Source organism: Macrotis lagotis, chromosome 8 (assembly GCF_037893015.1).
Source record: "Macrotis lagotis isolate mMagLag1 chromosome 8, bilby.v1.9.chrom.fasta, whole genome shotgun sequence".
Classification (NCBI taxonomy): Eukaryota; Metazoa; Chordata; class Mammalia; order Peramelemorphia; family Peramelidae; genus Macrotis; species Macrotis lagotis.
Genome location: NC_133665.1, coordinates 59416547 through 59436667, shown reverse-complemented (window position 1 = coordinate 59436667; position 20121 = coordinate 59416547). Strand labels below are relative to the sequence as shown.

The following is a 20121-nucleotide window of genomic DNA, read 5'->3' as shown; positions in this document are numbered from 1 at the left end:
CCGTCAACTCGGCGGCGACTCCCACCGAAACCGAGCCAGGTGGGAGGCGACGCCACGGGATGCATCACGTGGCTGAGCTTTCCGGCCTGCGCTTCCGGTCCTCGCGAATCTTCCTCTTCCCTCCAAGGCAAGTGGGCGGAGATCCCCCGCCATTGAGGCCCGAGAACTGGTTATCACGTGATGCTTCCGCAACGCCTTCCGGGAGTTGTAGTCCGTGTGTAGTCCAGCATGAGCTCGGCAGCCGGACCCAGGATGGTGACCCGCGGCATGAGCCGCGGTTCTGGGCGGCAGCTGTTCACGGAGGATAAGCTTCCACCGACTCCTGGCAAAGAGGCAGTCGCAGGTAGCGCCGCTGGGCCCTACCTCACCCGTCGTTCACCTCACACTTGGAGACCTAGGATCTGAGTTCGAATGCTCCATGGGCTAGTTGAAGTCCCTTGTGTAACCCCGGGTTTCAGTTTCCTTCTCAGTAAAGTGAAGGAACTGGGCGAGGAGACTCCGGGATCCTGGCCACGTCCGGGTCTCTAGTGCCTGACCCCGGAGTAGAGGATCAATCAATGTTCGTGGGCACTGACGGAGCCTGGGGGGGGACTTGAACCCAGGAGGGAATCCTGAGCTTGGTGGGGGTGGGGGGCATTGTGAGGAGGGGGCCCCCAGGAAGGGAGGAAAAGGGGCAGGAGAGACCCCCAGGCTGTGAGGGAGGAGAAGAACTGGAGAGGGAGGGGGGGGGTTTCCTGAAGTTTGCGGACATTTATTTATTAATTTATCAAAAAAAAAAGCCCTCTGGGGAGGCTAGGTGGTGCCATGGCCCTGGAGTCAGGAGGACCTGAGTTCAAATTTGACCCCAGACACTTACTAATTACCTAGCTGTGTGGCCTTGGGCAAGCCACTTGACCCCATTTGCCTTGCAAAAAAAATAAATAAACAAAAAGCCCTCTTTCAACCTTGCCTGTAATACTTGGCTCAGCTGTGACAAGCACCAGAGCTTGAGTCACTTCCCATTTGAAGCTGGACAGAGGTGGAGATAAGTCTCCATGCTGCTTGGGAATGAGCTAGGCACAGCAGATGACTAGATGTTGAGGGCTTGGGAGAGGCAAGGGAAGGGGGCTTTGGCATAGGTTCAGAGGATACAGCCCAAAGGCCCATCCCATGTGATCTCACCTTTTCTAGCAGTCTCTGACTTTTGAGAGCCAGGTTGCGCCTCCCCCCCCAAACACACACACACCATTTCCAAAGGAAAGGAAGGACTAGAAGAAGAGAAAGAATTCAAGACTGGATTCTTTTTGCAGGGAAAAGGGAAAGGCCAAAACCCCTCAGAAAACAACGAAAGGTGAAACTTGAGATGGCTTATGAATCTTTGGATAGAGATGGAGATGTGAATAGTGATGACGGCACTCCCAAGAAACCCAAGTGGGAACCCCCAAACTGGAGACTTCAGCTAGAGAATATCCGAGAAATGAGGAAATCCAAAGATGCTCCCGTTGATCACATGGGAGCTGAGCAATGTTATGACCAAAATGCTCCCCCAGAGGTAAAGAGGCTGTTCAAGTCCTCTGCTCCATATATCCTAGCATGTGAGTTCTCAGTGTTCTCCAAGCTTGTTCTTCTGTCTTTCAGAGTAGGAGATTCCATTCTGTCAACTCCCAGAATACCTTTAGAGCTTCAAAATGAGATAGTCCCCCTATTGGATAAGAATTTTTATTTTGTCAAACTCCCTTCAAAGGAGAGCCAGAATCTGTTTTCTGGGAGGAAGCTGATCTCACAAATTGGCTGTTCTTTTGGTCCAATAAGATGGCCTTGGTATTTGTTATCATTAAAAGTTAATAAATTCTTCCTCCTTTTAGATTCCTACATGATGACTACATTTGTTATCCAGGAGAAAACCATGGCTTTAAGCCTCAGATTTTGTAGAGCATCCATTTTGTGATTGCCCCTTAACCCTGGTTCCAATGATGGACCAGCTAGCTAGGTGCTATGTTAGTCTATAAGGTCTGCTGCAAAGGTAGTTCTGCTTACTTCATGGCCAAAAGTATCACCTCATTCCATATGACTTCCTCCCTTTACTGGTTTCTGCCCAACAGGTGATGAGATACCAAGTGCTACTGTCACTGATGCTGTCCAGCCAGACTAAAGACCAGATCACAGCAGCTGCCATGAGACGGCTTAGGGAGAAAGGCCTAACTCTAGACAGCATCTTGCAAATGGACGACGATACCCTGGGTCAACTCATCTACCCAGTTGGTTTTTGGAAGGTGAGTCTGGTCCCAGAGAGGTTTTTCCCAAAGTGAGGTGGAATTCCTCAGGGCTGAGAAAACCAATGCATGACATCAAAATTAGCCAGCTTTGTAAAGGGCATTTTCTTTTCCAAAAAGACTTCATAACCATTATCATTTAACTGAAACTGCTCACTCCCAAGCTAGCATTGATCTTTTAATTGTCCAATTGAGATGTGACTGAGACCAAAGTAGATTACAAAGGACAAACCAAGAGGGTGCTAAAATTAACAGAAAATTCAATTGACTTCCTCCTTGACTTCTCTTGTAGCATTGGATGTGTATGGATTCTCTCTCCTTTCTGGGCTTTCAATTCCTCCTTGACCAATACACCTCAGTTTTTTTTGCTGGATCCTCAGTTATGTTACTTTCAGTAGTAGCGGGTGTCCCCCTTTGCCTTTGTTCTCACTTGTGCCTAAAGCACTCCTCCTCCCCCCCTATGACTGAGGGATATGGTCAGAGCTTTGTGTTAGGATGATAAGTAGCATTTATAGTATGGGTTGGGGCAGACAGGAATAAACAGGCAGGAGCAAGGAGACCCAGTAAGAAGCTTTTATGATAGATGAGGCAGGAAATAATGACTTGGATAGGAATAGAAAGGAAGAGATGGGCCTTGTTACCAAGCCACTTGTGGGGTGGGGTGGGGGGGAGAATTGGCAAGACTTGATGTCTGCCTGAATGAATCAATCAATCTATCAATGAGAAAGCCAAAGTGGCTACCTAAAACCAATTCCAGGGGGAGAAAAAACCCACATCAGACCAAATACTAATCAGTAAATCCAATGTAAAATGACTTCATCCACCAAAGCAGCCAGAAGCCCACAAGCAATAAATAAGAAAAGGGATGGGGTACATCAGAAAAACTAGCTCCTACACTCAGGCAAACCAGGCAGCCATTTCCCAGTATGGCCAGACAGGAAATGCCTGGCAAGCTCTCTATCCAGAGGGTTCCTCTAAGGGCCTCAAGGTGGTCAGAAATTCACAGCAGGAACCTTCAAAGGGAGCCTGAGGAGCAATGAACAGTATAGTCACACCAGCATGAAATAAAAAGTGAAATAAATGTTCTGAAGAAAAGAATCAGAAGGAGAATAAATAACCTTGAACAAAAAGGAAGGAAAAAAAGGAAGCGTGCATTAAGTGCTAATTATGGAGCAAAAGTTATTGATAAAAATAGAAAAATAAGTCCATAAGAGGAGACACAATATAAATGATAATTCAGTAGCAGAGCTAATGAAAGGGTCTGTTGGTCTTGAGGATTCAGCTGCAAGACCCAGGAGGCCTTGGCAGTCTAAGTGGCAATGTCTGGGGATCTAAAGGGCATGGTAATGGAAGGAAAAAGCAAAGATAAATCAGAGGGGCGGCTAGGTGGCGCAGTGGATAGAGTACTGGCCCTGGAGTCAGGAGTACCTGAGTTCAAATCCGGCCTCAGACACTTAATAATTACCTAGCTGTGTGGCCTTGGGCAAGCCACTTAACCCCATTGCCTTGCAAAAACTAAAAAATAAATAAATAAAAATAGAAATACCTCTTGCAGAAAGAAGCGAATTAGAGGAAAAGGCTCATATGGCACAGTAGGAAATGATGAATTTATTAGATGTGTGGAGTTTGAGGTGGCATGGAGATATTCAGACAGAGCTGTCCCAAAGGCAATTGGAAATGTGAGGTTGAAGGTCAGGGGAGTGGTTGGTGCTGGATGCACAGATGGGAGTCTCTTACTTTTCAGTAGTCTTTTCCATTCTTCTTGCTTTCCTTATCCCCAAGCCAGCTTTCTTCATATCCCTGTCTCTAGGCCCTTCCCTTCCTGCCTTTCACTGATCTGTAGGACATGCCGGCCCTCCCCATTTCCCCTGTTTACCCCGTGGGATTGATCACACGCCCCTCATCCAAGTGAAACAAGTAGATGGTATTCTGAGTGGCTCTCACCACCCCCTTTCCTCAGTCCCAAATCACTGGTGCCATCTCTGGCTGTCCACCCCTTGTGCCTGAGAGCCTTGCTCTTGGAAATGCAGAAGCTAAATATACCCAATTCTGCTTTTCTGCCTGTTCGTGGAGGAGGTACCCTGCAGGGTGGAGTCCATTTCCAGGCAGCATTGAGCGTGGGCTCTATTTTGTCAAATATGTTTTTAAATAGTCCTCTGTGTTTAGTGCCTCAGAGGGTATATTTCCCACCCAGGTCTCTCTGCTGAGTGACTGCAGATCCAGTTCGTGGGACAGCAGTTAAAAAGGCAGCTTAGAAGCTGGTCTGCAAAAGGACCAAGTCTGCTTTGGCACAGAGGAAATGATGCTTTCTTTCTTCATGTCCTCAATGCCCTTGCATTTTGGAAGGAAGGGATCCCTCAATCTCACAGTCTCCCCTCCAGAGTTTTTCCCAGGACCTCCACAGGAGGGGACCCTGTTTGGAAGCATCAGGCCTGTCAGTGGCCTCTTGGGGGAGCATACAGACTTTCCAAAGGCCAGATTTTGTTTGGGAGGGGAGACATTATCCAGGCTGACCTTTCCCCCAGGTCTCCCTCCCATTACTTTCCAGGGGAATTCATGTTCTAGCTTGTTAGGTTAAGATCACACTGTTCATAATAATGAGCTAAAGGTGTCAGCATCCCTTCACCAGAAGCTGTTATTGTGTCAGACCAGGGGAAGACCCTGTTCTAGGCTTCCACGTACTGGCTGTGCCCTGTTCAACTTGACCCTGGCTTCTCTCTGGCTTCGTGCTCCAAACATCCTGAACTGAAACACACACCCATCCAAACAACCAAACAAACCTCCCATTCCCTACTTACCCTCAAGGTCCCTGGCTCTGTTAACTTTCAATACACGTGACACCCTTCCCATGAGGAATGCCAGGAGAGAAATATAAACACCAAGAATTTCTTAAGAGGCCAGATTAGTGCCTCACAAACCTGCTGCCACGTATCTGACTGTGAAAATAAGAACTCCCTTGCAGCAAGGGATGTAGGCTGACAAGGCTACATTTCTAGGCAAGAAATTCCCCCATAAAGGAAAACTCCTTGAAGGAACTAGCCACCTATGGGGAACAGAGATCCTTTGTCTTTACCCTTATCCCTCCAATCCTTTGTGGTTTTTGTTGTTGTTGTTTGAGATTCTTATATTGTCAGGGAATGTAGTATAATGGACAGAACCCTGAACTTGGTATCCAAAGATCTAGGAACTTAGCTTTAATGACCATAGGACCCTCTCTGAGTCTGTTTCCTTGACTATAAAATGAGGGGACTGCCTTTCTCATTCAACACAGCACTGTGGATAGAAGGAACTGTAAGCTTTTGTTTTTTACTGATGGCTTCTGGGATTGTTCTCTATTTCTCCTTTGGTTTCTTCATAATCTGCCTTATACTGTGTAACCCTGGGATTCCATCTGCATGTACACCCAGATGAGCAGAAATCAGGGTCCTAGAAGGGTATCCAAATAGTATGTGAGGGTCCAGCAGCACCTGGCTCGAAGCCAGACCTAGGACCCATGAGGTGCTTGCCTCATCCAATTGACCAGAAAGGACTGGACTTGTTTAAATTGCTTCCTAGTCATACTCCCTAAATCTGGGTTGTACATGAATGTAATAGAATATCACTGTCATAAAAATAGGAAAAATATAAAATGCTCTAAACACTAAAGAAATGCAGATTAAAATAACTTGGAGGTACTACCTTATACCCATTAGACTGACCAAGATGATAGAAGAGGAAAATGATGGAGGGGATGCAAATAAGGACTCTAATGTACTGTTGTTGGAGCTGTAAACTGATCCAAATCCTTCTAGGCATACTCTTTGACCAATAATACCACTACTAAGTCTGTATCCCAAAGAGTTCAAAGAAAACACTCTGCTGACCCAGACTGGGCAGTTTGGCGTGGAGAGCAGGAGATATTTAGTATTCCAGCCCAAGCTTTGGCCTGCTCCAAGCACCCATACTCTATCATTGGAATGGATTGGTCCTGGGGCTTTGGGACCCCAGAGTAGGACCTGTGGTCAGAGTACAGAGAGCTGATCTCAGTTTGGATGTTTCAGAGCAAAGTGCAGTATATAAAGCAGACAAGCAAGATCCTGAAGCAGCAATATGGGGGCGACATCCCAGCCACTGTGGCAGAGCTGGTGGCGCTTCCTGGAGTTGGACCCAAGATGGCCCACTTGGCTATGGCCATTGCTTGGGGCAAGGTGTCAGGCATTGGTAAGTGGGGCATTTTACTTGCTGGTGGGCGGGTATGGTTCCTCCTCTTGTAATGAGACAGATGTTATTTTTCCTGTTGTCCAGGAAAGAAAATCAATATTGAAAGAGGGAAAGGGACTTGCCCTAAAAGAAAATCGATATTGAAAGAGGGGAAAGGGACTTGCTCTAGATAGCAAGCATTTATATTTAATAGCTAGCATTTATTTAGAACTTTGAGGTTTGCAAAGTGCCTCATGAATCCCTAGAATATCCTTGGGAGGTAGGAGCTATTATTATTCCCATTTTATAGATGAGGAAACTGAGGTAGGTAGTGATTAAGTGACTTGTCCAGCCAGCTTATGTCTAAAATTTGAACTTAAGTTTGTTGGACTCCAAGTCTAGCTCTTTTTATCTATTGAGCCACTGGTTTTCAACAGAAATCCTGTCCCAGAGTTTGCTATTTCCTGTCCAAGATAAAAAGGTCATACCTCACCCTTGCTGGTCCTATTTCAGGCACTGGTATATCAAGCACTAGATTTGAAGGGAGACTTGGATTCAAAATCCAGCTTGGCTATTAACAATGATTATCACGTCCTCCCTTTTCTCCTCTGCAAATGAGGAGTTTAGACTAATTTATCTCCAAGATTTCTTATGAATCTGATGGTTCTGACTTCGGTACACCACAGCACTTCACCCATTCATGAGAACAGACAAGGCAGAAAGTGCTGGGGAATTATTCATTCCAAAAAGTCTTTACCTAAAAACATTTATATATGTTGCCAATTCTGTTCAGTGGGTGAAAATGGCCATAGAAAAATCTCTGCCTTGCAGGAAATCAAGAGTCTAGTTAGGAAAAGATGATACACAATGACACAGGAAAAGCCTCTCATTGTAAGAGATGAGGTAACTAAAATCCAGGGAATTAGGGAACTTGCCTACAGCGACACAGGTTAGGTGGTAACAGGGCTGGGTTCCCACAGTAATGGGTCATCAGACTCCAAATCCTGGGCCCAGTCATCATAGAGCCCATGCCTCATATAATGCCAGCATGGTGGCAGCAGGAAGGGTGATTAGCAGTGCATCACTATGTTTTCATGAATCATTAGGTTTCCATGAATGATCCTAAGGTTTGTAGGAACTGGAAGTGCAGCTGTATTGGCAAAAAGGGAAAGTTTCACAGAAGAGGGAGAATTTTATCAGGGCCCTGAAGGTCAGGAAAATGTGCATTGACATTGAGAATATAGGAACTATCATTCAGTATACTACATATCTTGAAATTGAGAATGAGTGTATTACTCATAGGAACAAATAAGAAAATGGACCTTGCTGGAAGAGATGTATGTTAGGGTACAAAGGAAGGCAGAAAGGGTGTCCCAAAAGTCTTAGTGCAGTTCTAAGTTAGAGTAGCTTTTGGGGGCCCCTATAGTTAGAATGATAGGAAGGGACTAGAATGAGGGGGCTTTGAAGGCCTAGGTGTAGACAGTAAGGAGTCATTGAAGGTTTCTGAGCAAAGAGGGTAGCATAATCATATCAGATGTCTGAGAGAACTACTTTGGTAATAGGAAAGAGTAGGAGGGCCTCTCCCTATCTGTCTTGATTTATGTCTCTGAGGACCTAGGGCTTTGGAAGAAACTGAATTGAGCTTCAAACCCAAGAGAAACCTGAATCCCCATTCCTCTGTGACATTTTAGTCATTCTCCCCACTAATTTCCACCCCTCATAGCGTGAGCCTGTCTGGAATATCAAGTAGCAAAATTGAGGTGAGTAGTTAACTATTAAGGTTACTTTATAAGTCTGTGATGCTTCTTGCTTTAAAAAATGTTGTAGAATCTCCTATTTCAACTTTTCCTCGTGATAGCCCTGGGAGAAATAGTTTGGTCATTGTTGTCTCCATTTTACAGATGGAGAGACTGAGGCTCAGAAAAGTTCAGTGATTCAAAACTCATTTGTGATTAGTAATACTCATAAACAACTCACATTTTATATAGCTCCTTATGGGAGATTTACAAAGTACTTTCTTCATCACACCTTTGAGGTCATTAAAAACTATCCTTTTAGTCATTTTTATGGGGGAGAAAACTGAGGCCAAAAGTTTGCCCAAAGTCACATAACTAGTAATAGTCAAAGCCAGGATATGAATCCAAGACTCTCCCATGCCACACAAACCAAGGTCTCCTGAGGTCTAGCCAATGAGCTTCATGCTGGGGGCTTCAGAAGCAGACATATTAGACCAGCAATTCTTTAAGGGTCCATAAACTTGGATGAGGGAAAAAATTACATCTTTATTTTTTTTAGGGTTTTTTTTTGCAAGGCAATGGGGTTAAGTGACTTGCCCAAGGCCACACAGCAAAGTAATTAATAAGTGTCTGAGGCTGAATTTGAACTCAGGTACTCCTGATTCCAGGGTCAGTGCTCTATCCACCACTCCACCTAGCTGCCCCACATATTTATTTTAACATATAATTGGTTTCCTTTTTAATTGTGTTTTATTTTATGTATTTAAAAATCCTCTTCTAAAAAGGGGTCTTTAGGCATCAACTGACTGCCAAAGCAGTCCAAGACAAAAAAGGGGGGGGGCGTTAAGAACCCCTACTCCCAACCCAGTGGGGGTGGACAGCAGGGATTCTTCTACAGTTGTTTTTAAATGAGTAACCTACAAAGCAGTCTCAGACAGCATTACAAATGTACTAAATAAAGAGCTCAGAATTTGGTTCTAAGAGCAGAGCAGAGTTCTGGGCACCAGCCTTGAGAAGGGTGAGAATGGGGATTTGAAGTCCACTAGACTTTCTGTCTCATGAAGAATGAGCCACTTTCTTTTGTCTCCTGTCTTATTTTGGAATTCTCTTTCTCTCATTCTAACAGATGGGGGTCTTTGGGCCCTTACAGTAGAGCTGATGGTTTTTGCATTTAAGATGTCTGCTGTGTTGTTAGCTTTGGGAAGCCTTTTCAGTGAAATCTAGGTAGCCCCTCCACATTTGTTTCTGACACTGTCCTCAGGCCCTCTCTGCTGGGGGGGGGGGTCTGTTTCACTGAGTGTTGGCTTCTTGAAAAGGGGTATGGAATTAATAGACGGATGGGAGCTTTGATAATGAGGTTTTGAAAGGGCCATTTAGAGACAGGGAAAATGCAGGAAATGAGTGTTTAAATGTCATTCTCCTAGTTTTATTCAGGGGCTGATGATTCAGTTGCCACAAACTAGCACTGGCTGGCACTGGACAGATTGGTGGGCTCTGCCTTCCCAAGCCCCAGGTGACAGCTGTGAAGCTCCAGACAAGATCAGATCATCTTCCCACTGGTTTCCCAGAGAAAAAGAAGCGAGACAATTGATCCCCAAGCTAGTGTGTGAATTCTCCAGGCTGAGACCACATCATAGACCCTGGAGGAGATAGGAGTCAGAGATTGAATTCATCTGAAAAGTGGGTAACAGGCAAATTGATCTAGATGCCTACTTGCCCCCCCAATCACCTCCCCAAACACATATACATCCACACCAAATGTGGCCCCTCTGAACACTCCCTGTGGTGTGATATCTCCCCAGGCAGCCTGGCTGATTTCCTCCCTGCCTTGGAGGGAGAAGAGCTGGCTGTCACTTCACCTCTTTCTGGGATGATAGACCTGATCTGTTCATTAGGTGATAGATGGGGTTCATTTGCCAGCACTTTGGGAAAGCCAGGATTTGAGGTTATGTTCCAGCAGTAGCCTCTCAGAGTTCAGTCTAGAAAGGACAGAAAACCTTATTCATGTCATAGAGAGTTTCAATCCCTTGGTTACCAAGGTCATTTGACAGACCCATTTCCTGGTTAGAGTACCCATCAGTCTTCAGAAAAATGTATAAGAACATGGGTATCTTGAGACAAGAGTCAATCATGGGGGTGGGGAATTGGTACATTTTGTTTTGTTTTTGAGGCTATTTTAGTGGGGAGTTTCTAAGGGCTTTCATTGCCAATATTTTTCCGCTTGTTATATCTACATATTCAACTCTCAACTTGCACTTGCCTGGCCTCTCTTCTGCAGCAAAGTCTGTTAAGCTGCCTATAATTCTTCCTTCCCAAATCTAGTAACTAGTTAGAATTTTTGTAGCAGTTTAAGTTTTGCAAAGCACTCTACAAATGTTATCTTGTTTTTATCTTCCCAGCAACCTTGGGAGACAAATACCATTATTATCCCCATTTTATAGATGGGGAAACTGAGGCAGGCAATGGTTAAGTGATTTGCCCAGGATCACCCATCTAAGAAGTGTCTGAGGTTGAATTTGAACTCGGTTCTTCCTCAGTCCAGACCCTGTGCTTTTTGATCTAGTGGTGGGACCAGCAAGATATGGGGCATCAGAAGGAGCAACGGATTTGAAGTGAAACTGGGGTCCAATGCCACTTATCTCCCCATGTGACTTTTTTTTGAAATCACTTCTCCCAGGACCTCAATTTTCTTCTCTGTAAAGCAAGGGGACTGGACTAAATGATCCCTAACATGACTTCCAGCCCTAAATCTTGGAACCCTATATGCCATTCGTAGTTAGCTGTGTGGCTGACCAAAAATGAAGGACTGGGACTGGCTCCCTGGGCAAGGCTAGTCCGGCAGGGGGCGCCCAGTCACTGACCTCCTTGACAGGAGCCTCACCTCCCCAGCCCTATCCATAGAGTTGGGATATCCAGGGGGTCTTCCCTTACCAGGGAAGGACACCAGATTTCCTAAAAACAACTCTATCTAGAGATGAGGGACAAAGGAAATCAACTCAACCAACATTTATAAAATGACTCTGATGCTCTGTGCAAAATGTTGGAGACATAGTGAGAGATGAGCCAAAATCTGGTCCCTGCTTAAAGGACTTTAGGAAGGGAGATCCAGCAGCAATAAAAATAACTGTAAACATTTCAAAGTACAACTTTCAAAGTATACAAATAAAATGACACATTTTTCAAAGTAAAAAATAATAACTATAACACAAGATTGATTATTGTAAATTCATAGTAGAGTCCCAAACTATGTTAGAGATGTGAAAAGGGAGCAATTCCTTTTAGGAAGTCTTCTTGGAAAAGGGGCCACTGAGGGATGCCTGGAAGGAAAGGGAGAATTCCAATAGACAGATTCAGGGCAGACCATTCCAGGTACAGAAGGCAACCTACACAGAGCAGAAGAAGGATAGGATGAGAACAGGGACCAGAAAACAGGGGCTAGGTCAGAGGCCAGAGAGGCAGAAAGGAGTTTGGAGTAAAGTTGGAGACCTGGGTCAAAATACATGTTCAGCCATTTATGTTACATGTGACCTTGGGTCACTACTTCTTTTGGTTAGCTCAGTTTATCTGTAAAATGCAGGTACTGGACTAGGTGGACTCTAAGGTCTTTTCTACCTTTAAATCTCATCAACAGAAATAGTCAGATTTACATAGAAAATAAGGAACATTATATGTGATAAGACATGTGATAAGGTCCATCGGATCCAGATTGGCTGGCCTTGAATGCCAAGATCAAGGTTTTCCATTTTGTTTGGTCAGCAGTAGGCCAATACTGAAGGTATTTGAACTGGGGCTGGAACATGATCAGAACTGTGCATTAGGAAGATTATTTTGGCAACTGAGTGAAAAATAAATTGAGAGTGGAACAATGTGTGCTATGAAACTTGATGTCAAAGAACCCAAATAAAAATCCTGGCTTTGACACCTGCAGCCTGGGTGACCTTGGCTAACTCAGTCACCAAATCTCTCTGGCCCTCTTTACTTATAAAATGAAGGGGTTGGACAAAATCACTAATAACTTTTTTTCCTGGCCTAAATCTGTGATCCTATGACTAGATAATTTTTAAGATCCCTTCTCATTCCAAGTCTGTGATCTAATTAAATCAGCAAAGTGGCCACTAAGGAATCCAGGTGAGAGTCAAGAGATCTGGGTTTGAGTCCCTGTTCTAATATTTATGTGACTGTGGATAAATACTAGCCAATCTGTTAGCTGATCTGTAAAATGGGCATAAGACATACTATACTCCTGTCTGGATTTCTTGTAATTCTCCAAGTTCCATATAAATAGTTATTCTCTCATTTGAGCCTTACCACAAGCCTGTGAGGTAGGTGCCAATTATTATCCCCATTTTACAGCAGAGGAGTTTGAGATCTGGAGAGAATTCCTAGGACTACTCAACTCATAACCATACCAGAAGTTAGGATTCAAGCTTGGGACTTCCTGACTACATGTGGAGACCTCTATCACCTGTTGCCTCCATTATATTGGGGGGGAGGATATAGTTAGGTGATGCAGTGGATATAGCACTGATCCTGGAGTCAGGAAGGCCTGAGTTCAAATCCAGCCTCAAACGCTTAATTATTATCTGTGTGAACCTTGTGCAAGTCACTTAATCCCATTGCCTTGTAAAATGCACACACACACACACACACACACACACACACACACACGGAAAAGAAAGAACACTGAAGGGAAACTCACTACAGCTCAATGGCCATCTGTTTCACCCCTAAGTTGAAGAAACTGAAGGAGGATAGGGCTTGATCAAGGTCTCACTGTAAACTGTAGCAGAGGCAGGGCTAGGTCCCAACCCTCTTATGTAGGCAAGGCTCCATTCCTTTTTGAAGTTGAAGGACTCCACACTTAACAGAGCTTTTGCTGCAATGAATCTTTAAGACTCAACACCACCATCATTTCATAGTTCTCTAAGGCCCTCTCCTTGGTCCTTTAGGTTTTCAGTTTTCAGATGAGGAAATCTAGCCAAGGAGGTTGTGATTTGTCCAAAATCAGGAAGTTAGAAGGTGTCATAGAAGAGATTCAAGCTCTACCAGACTGCCTTCATAGTATGGTACAGCAGGAAATGCCCTGGACTGTCACAATAGGCACCCCACAAATGTCTTGGATTCAAAGAAGGAGGGGGCTTGTTTCGATATTGAGTCTGGTTTTCACATTTAGTTGCTCCCTAAAATAGGCAAGACTACTTTTTTTAGTTTGAGCAAAGGAAGGAGAAGGTTGGGGACAGGGGTGTGGTAGTAATGGCGGGGCAGGGGGGAACAGTTCTGGTTTTTGGCAAGCTTTGCAGCCTGGCTTATCACAAAGAAGGAATGTCCTGGATTTCGACATATCGCCCTGCCCAGGGTGCAATTCAGGCTACAGTGCTGTCGGGGGCTAAGCTGTGTTGGGAAAATAAATGACTTGAAGCAAAGGGGCTCCATGGGGCCCCTGCTATTGCCTAGATGACAAGAAAATGAACTTACTGGGGAACTCTAGGGGAGGCTCTGTCCATTAGGTATGAATGCGCTTATTCCTCACAGAAAAGCATCGTCAGAGAATTCTTTCTTACTGCCTAGCATATATCCCTGCTACAGGAGAGATGGGGAGATGGACCTGTGTGGGGGCTGCAGCAACTGGGCCAGGAAGGAGTTAACATTCTATCTTGGCCTAGGTAGAAACCAGGGGAGCCCTGCTTGCCTGTCCTTGTGACCTTTTTGCTCTGGCCATCTTGCTAAGTGATAGCTCTGTGTTGGCACAGTTGGCCTCCCCAACTGAGGTGATCTCATCCCCTGCTGCAGGGCCAGCTGCTGCTTCCCTGATCCAGCAGCGGGTGGGCAGGCAAGCAGGCGGCCAACCGCCAAAGGTGCTTGAGGCCTGGAGAGTGGCTGCAAAGTTGGATCAGCTTCCTCCCTCTCCCCCATCCACCCAAGAGAAGCACAAAGTGATGAGTTGTTCTTCAGCAATGACACGGGGACCAGACACCCCGAGCTTTGGTTTGGAATTCCTTGGATTGTAATAATCCATCTGGGGACTGTGGAAGCCTCAGCCCAGACTCTGAGCTGCTGCTGACACAGCCTTTTGTACCAGATGGACCCCAGAGCCATCCACATTCAGAGAAAGGGAGAGTGTGGGGGGGTGAGAGCCGATTCCCAGCAGCCTGATGGCCCTGCACAGGAAGTGAAGAGGAGTTCTGGATCCGGAGAAGGTCCCTGGGGTCACCTCCCCTGAACTGCCTGTCCAGGCTTGGCCCTCCATATCTTACAGTCTGCAGCTTTCTCAGTTGGTGAGGTAATGAGAAAGAGGTTTTAGGGGAGAGACCTGAATGTGATTAACTGGATTCCTACAAGAAAGTAGGAAGTGAGAAAAAGTTAAGGGAGCTGAGGTTACCTGAGTTACCTTGGTGAGGGGGGAGATTGAGAGTTTGACAGCATTATTCCAAGGAGGGTCATCATTTGCTGTAGGGGACACTCGGGGCTTGATGAGAACATGTCAATGATTGAAGCATATCATTGAGGGGGCAATGGGGGCTAGAGGGCTGGGAGGTAAATGTTAAGGCAAGTCAAGGGGAAAAGGGAGGAGACTTGGAATGGGCTAGAGCACAATATTGATTCAGTAGAGACTCTGGGTTGTGTGAAATGGTTTGCTTTCTGAGGGTGAATAATTCATATTGGTTTAGCAATTCAGCAACACTGAATATTGCAGGCAAAGTAAATAGCTCTGGGCCAGATCCATTCAATTAAAAGTCCCTAAGCAGTGGCTATTGGGACTTCATTTCATTAGGCTACCCTGACATCATTCTCCCTGGGTGGCTGCCCTTGACTGCAGTGGGAACTGGATGGGACAGTAGGGGCAACCAGCTCAACTAAGCAGATCAGACCCCCTAGGAGGGGTAGTATCCTGGCTTCATCTTTCTCCACAATCAGCCCTTCACCTCAGATATCTCTGGTGATAGAAAAAGACAAGGCATAGTCTACCGATGGATTTTTTTATTTAAGACAGTGGGGCTAAGTGACCTGTCCAAGGTCACATAGCTGTTATTATTATTAAGTGTATGAGTCCGAATTTGAACTCAGGTCCTCTTGACTCTAGTGCTGATGCTCTATCCACTTCTTCCAACCCTGAAATCACCAAGTTCAGTTCCATAGGACCCTTTAAGAGAAACCTTAGGCATCTGAGCCAGATCCTGGTTAAACTCTTAAATGAAGAGAGTTCAGAAGACCTGAATTATACTCTCATCTCTGCCATTAGGAGAAAACCTATTTCCCCCAACTTTTTGCTCCTCTATAGGCAGGTGAAGAGGAGATGGGAAACAGTACATGGATGTGGAACATTATTTTTTTCAATGCAGTCATTGGTTTTTCTAGTGGCACTAATAAGAGGCAAGAGTAGAGATGTGGAAATGTATGTAATAAAAAAGCAAAAGATCTTTTTGTTGTTGTTGAAGAAAAACTGCTCCGTCACTAACTTGCTGTGTAACTTTGAGCAAGTCATCCCACTTCCCTGAGCCTTAGTATCTCCATCTCTAAAATAGGTATAATAATCCCTGCCTAGCCTCTCTCACAGGATTGCCTTAAGAATCTGATAAGATAATGGATGAGTAAGTGCTTTGTAAAGTGTCCTACAAATGTAAAGGCTTTCAGCCTTTATGGATGTGATAATGAACACCCCACAGCCTTCCCTTGTGATTTGGTAGCTCTGGTGAGGGGAATCTAACCCTGAAAATGTCCTGGAGTCAGGAGAAAGGCAAAGAGAAATCTCTACATGAACTTAATTAGCCCCTCTCTGTCTGCCCCAGTAGCAGTGGACACACATGTTCACAGGATCACCAACAGATTGAAATGGACCAAGAAGGGGACCAAGAACCCTGAGGAAACCAGAACTTCCCTGGAGGATTGGCTGCCAAGGTTAGTGGAGGCAGGAGCTGGCCTTGATGACCTCTAGAGGAACCAAATTAATTCTGATTTCTCCATTTGAGTGTTAGAATTTCCTGTAGCACTCCAAACTCAGAAATGGCTATGAGCAAAGAGTGCTACTTCAAAGGCCTTGGTCCTCCCTACTCCCATTGGGCCAGAGTATGGCTAGCTTGAAGGAAGAGACCAATCTGGACCATCTGTTTTCAGCCTAGATGCATGGGTTGGGGCGGGGGCAGAGCTCACTCCAATCTCATACCCACTGGCCCATATGCTGCACCTTAGAATCTGTTCCTGTTTTCCCTTTCTAGGCCACTGTGGAAGGAGATTAACTGGCTGTTGGTGGGCTTTGGCCAGCAAACCTGCCTACCAGTGAACCCTCGCTGTAGGGACTGCCTCAACCGAGGCATTTGCCCAGCTTCCCAGAGTCCTTGAAGAAAGATCCCTTTAGTGTAGAGGTATGGGGTCAGATGGACAGCCAGCTGGTGTTGGAACAGCCATTGAGTGCCTAATTCTCATACCCACATTGGGTTCTGTTTAATAAAGTTTATGTTCTTTTGTGATTGGAAATATGGCTCATTTCACTCCACATGGGGGCTGGGAACTGGGGCTGAGCCAGGGACAGAGATCAGCTGGGAGCTGCTGGCTGAGGAGAGAGGAAATCTCAAGGACTCTCAGCTGGACCAGAGGAGGCTGAGGCCAACTTGGCTTTGGGGGCATCAGTGTCCCTTTCCCTGTTTTCTCTATACCCCAATGAGGATAGGTGAGTTGATGACTTCTGGAAAGAGTCTTAGAGTGATGATTTTTGTATTGAAGGAGGGACACACAGAAAGGCAGAGCAAGTAAGTACATGGACCAGCTAGCAAATGAGGAAGTTAGGAAATAGGACTAAGGCTAGCTTCTGGGAAGGCTATTTGGACAGATCCCCATGGGACCCCCAACAGGAGTTTGCCAAAAGCAAACCCCCGCATTATCTTTCTCTCCCTGATCCAGTTGAAATGTTTTCCCCCAGGCTTCCAAGAACTGCACCCTCATATTCAGAAGTTTAGCTCATATACCTCAAACTGGTCAGGACCTTAGCTGTCTAGGTCAGTCCTTTTATTTTACAGATGAGCAAACCGAGTAGGGTTTCAAGAGGTCATTAATAGCAGATCCTGGATTTTGACTCTTCTGACTCCAAACCAAGTATTTTGTACCATACCATAAGGTCAGAGGGTTCCATGGGGGAACCCATGTGGTCCTTGGGCCCTCCCTTGGGAGTTGACATTCACCCACTGCTTTCCAGTTGCTTTGTCTTAGAATTCCAAACCATGCAAGCCAGTGAGCCCAGGGTCCTTCTCTCTCCAATCAGAATTAGAGGACACCCATGCAGGGGTGCTTAAAATCTAGCCTTCACCCCAGGTAGATGTCCAAGTTACATTAAAACAAACCAAACTTTGCTTCCAGTTTAGCCTATCTTTACTGTACAGGGCAATTCCAAGTTTATTATTGATGTTAACAGTGCACATTACAGCTTACAATGCCAACAGCTTATACTCGCATTGGTTTTCAAGGTAAGTGGAAGGAGGGGAAAAGAAAGAAGAGTTATTACTATCATACTATGAGAGAGAGATAGAAGATCTAGATAGCCTCACAGTGGGCAGTTTAATTTTGCATTTGCAATGGTGCACACCTGATTTCAACTGAGTAGCAACCTTGGTTCTGGACTTCCCCATTGTAACTGCCACTATAAGCCTTCTCCTGAAGTCTGTGGGTGATTGTGTGCCCACCAGATTTGACCCTTACACCGAAGAGGAGACAGTCTACTCCTGCATCTAATTTTTTAGAAGCACTTGTCTTTAGGCAGGTAAGTTCAGGCCTCTCTAATTGGATACCAGAGTGGCCAATACTTATATAAGACAGTGAATTCAACTCATAGATTTTCTGTGCCAGCATCACTCTTTTCATTGGTTGTCTCTTCCAGGAGCACCAAACAACCAGGAGAGCATTCTCCAGTCAGTGAATGACCCAATGCCTCAGGGAACAGCTGAGTGTACAAGCCCAAAACACAAACAATCCATCAGATCTGGGACCCCAGTTACTCCTATGCATTGCAGACCCCTTTTCCCAACCTCACCGTGATAATCCCTCATTCTATTCTACTTCATCTTCACTCCTTCCCCCTCCCCATATACAAACACCAAAAAAAGAACTTTACCAAAACAAAACTGATTCTTTCTTCACTAGAGTCCTGAGTACTTTACTAAGATCCTAACCCCTTCCCACCCACCCCAGAGCTCAGTCCTCCCTGAATAGGCTGGGACACCCAGAACAATCCTAAGGCACCTTTTTACAAAACAGTATACAGAGAGTCCCTGGGTATCCTCTTCCAGGCCACAAACTATCATCTGGTTGCTCTTTTTGGGCTAGCAGGCTTCCTGTTGGCAGTAGCATTGGGAAGAGAAGACCCCCAAAGACCTTTTAATTATTGACCCCAATAGGGTTTGAAGCAGACATCCCCCAGGCCAAACATCTGTCTTCAATGCATATCAGTCAGGAACTGGAAAGACTGGTAGATTAAAAAAGTAACTCCCCAAAAGTCTGGATAACTTGCCCTCCAGTCTCCAAGGCAAAAGGCTGTCCAAAGAAGGGGTGGCAATTGCCAAAGAGGTTTGAAGCATTCATTGAAGGAGCCAATCTGAGAAGCAAGGCAGAAGATGCAGAAGCCTATCTGAGAACAGACGCTGAAGGGACTTGTGAGTGCAGCAGCCAACTTCTCCAATGAGGCTCATGCAGGGGTGGACCTGTGGCCTATCAATGACCAGAGTTTGACCCAGGTTCTAGGCCTTCATGGAGCAAAGGTAGCAAAGCTCAGGAGACCCTGACCCAAGTGACAAGGAGCAGGAATCCCTTCAGTTCTGGACCCCTATTTGCCTCTGGGGACCTAAGTTGATTCCTTGAGCTATTTCCAGCATCCCCAGATGGAACAACCTCCTGAGAGACCCCAAACTGGGCAAAGTTGGCTCACTGCCCCAAATGAGCTTCCTTCCCTCCCACCTACCAGCAGGGCTCATCAGCTGCCAATTTTGGCCTTGGTCCCCTAGTCCCTGTGACTTTAATAGGAGAGGAATCATGATTAGGGGGAGGGAATGGGGAAAGGAAAGGACTGCAGAGAGGTTTGTTTTGTTGCCTGAGAAAGACAGTGAGAGGGAGAGAAAGAGAGAGAGAATGTGTCCCTGTGGGGGGAGGGGAGATTCCTGGCAGTAAATGAAAACATGTGTAACACAAAAATTCCCTTAAATCCACTGGCCAATAAAAAAAAACAATAATAAAGGGTCTCTCTCACTGTGCCTCTGTCTTTCTTTGTTTCTCTCGGCCTCTCTGTGTGTCAGTGTCTCTCTCTCTTTCTCTCTCTTTCTCTCTCTCTCTCTCTCTCTCTCTCCTTCTTCTCAGGAAATATGTCCCCAGAGAGATGAGCAAACATCAAGAGTTTCAGCACGGGTCCAACCCTAGGGTCAGGTTTGACTCCTGGAGCTAAAGAGACCCATTCTCTGGTCCTGCATCACTCAGGCTCTGGTGGGGATAAAGAGGTGGAGAGGGAGATGGCTCTTCCAGCAGCAAGGATGCAGGCAGGCACTAGGGCTTGGGGAGGGGAAAAGACCAGGCCAAATCCTTGGGGCCAAGAGGAAATTCCCTGACCCCAATCTCTGCCAGAGGCTCCTCAAACAACTGGAACTCTGGCCTTGGGAAGGGGGTGGGGGCAGTTGAACACAAAGCCAATGACTCCTGGCAGGGAGTTCCCTAGTGCCCTTCCTTCAGGGAGAAGCAGGAGAAGCCACTGACTGTGGGGAATGGGGAAGGAACAGGGGTTCAGAAGTTGCTAAAAATCTCTCGCTTCTTGTTCCAGTCCATCTGCGGTGCCCTCTTGTTGACTCGCTTTGCCCGGGCCTTCTCCTTGGCCTCTGCCGCGGTGGGGCTTAGGTGGAGCCCACTCTCCTGAAATGGGTCCCTCTTGGCCATGTCATTGTCCTGTAGGGGTAGAGACAAACCTAAGATGGAGCAGAGAGGGAAAA

General features: G+C 45.8%; 2 protein-coding genes across 2 annotated transcripts in view; one reads left to right on the top strand and one right to left on the bottom strand.

Annotated features, from left to right (window-relative positions):
* The first annotated feature begins 28 nt into the window (after nucleotides 1-28).
* Nucleotides 29-18329, top strand: NTHL1 (nth like DNA glycosylase 1). The gene is made up of 6 exons (XM_074197225.1): nucleotides 29-343; nucleotides 1290-1531; nucleotides 2082-2252; nucleotides 6293-6452; nucleotides 15958-16063; nucleotides 16381-18329. Exons 1-6 carry the CDS (start codon nucleotides 229-231, stop codon nucleotides 16502-16504), a joined length of 918 nt encoding a protein of 305 aa, XP_074053326.1. The 5' UTR covers nucleotides 29-228; the 3' UTR covers nucleotides 16505-18329.
* NHERF2 (NHERF family PDZ scaffold protein 2) overlaps nucleotides 14673-20121 on the bottom strand; it is a 34489-nt gene continuing 29040 nt past the window's right edge. The window contains exon 7 of the mRNA XM_074197224.1: nucleotides 14673-20077. Within this exon, the coding sequence (XP_074053325.1) occupies nucleotides 19919-20077 (159 nt within the window). The 3' untranslated portion in view covers nucleotides 14673-19918. The remainder of the gene's footprint in view (nucleotides 20078-20121) is intronic.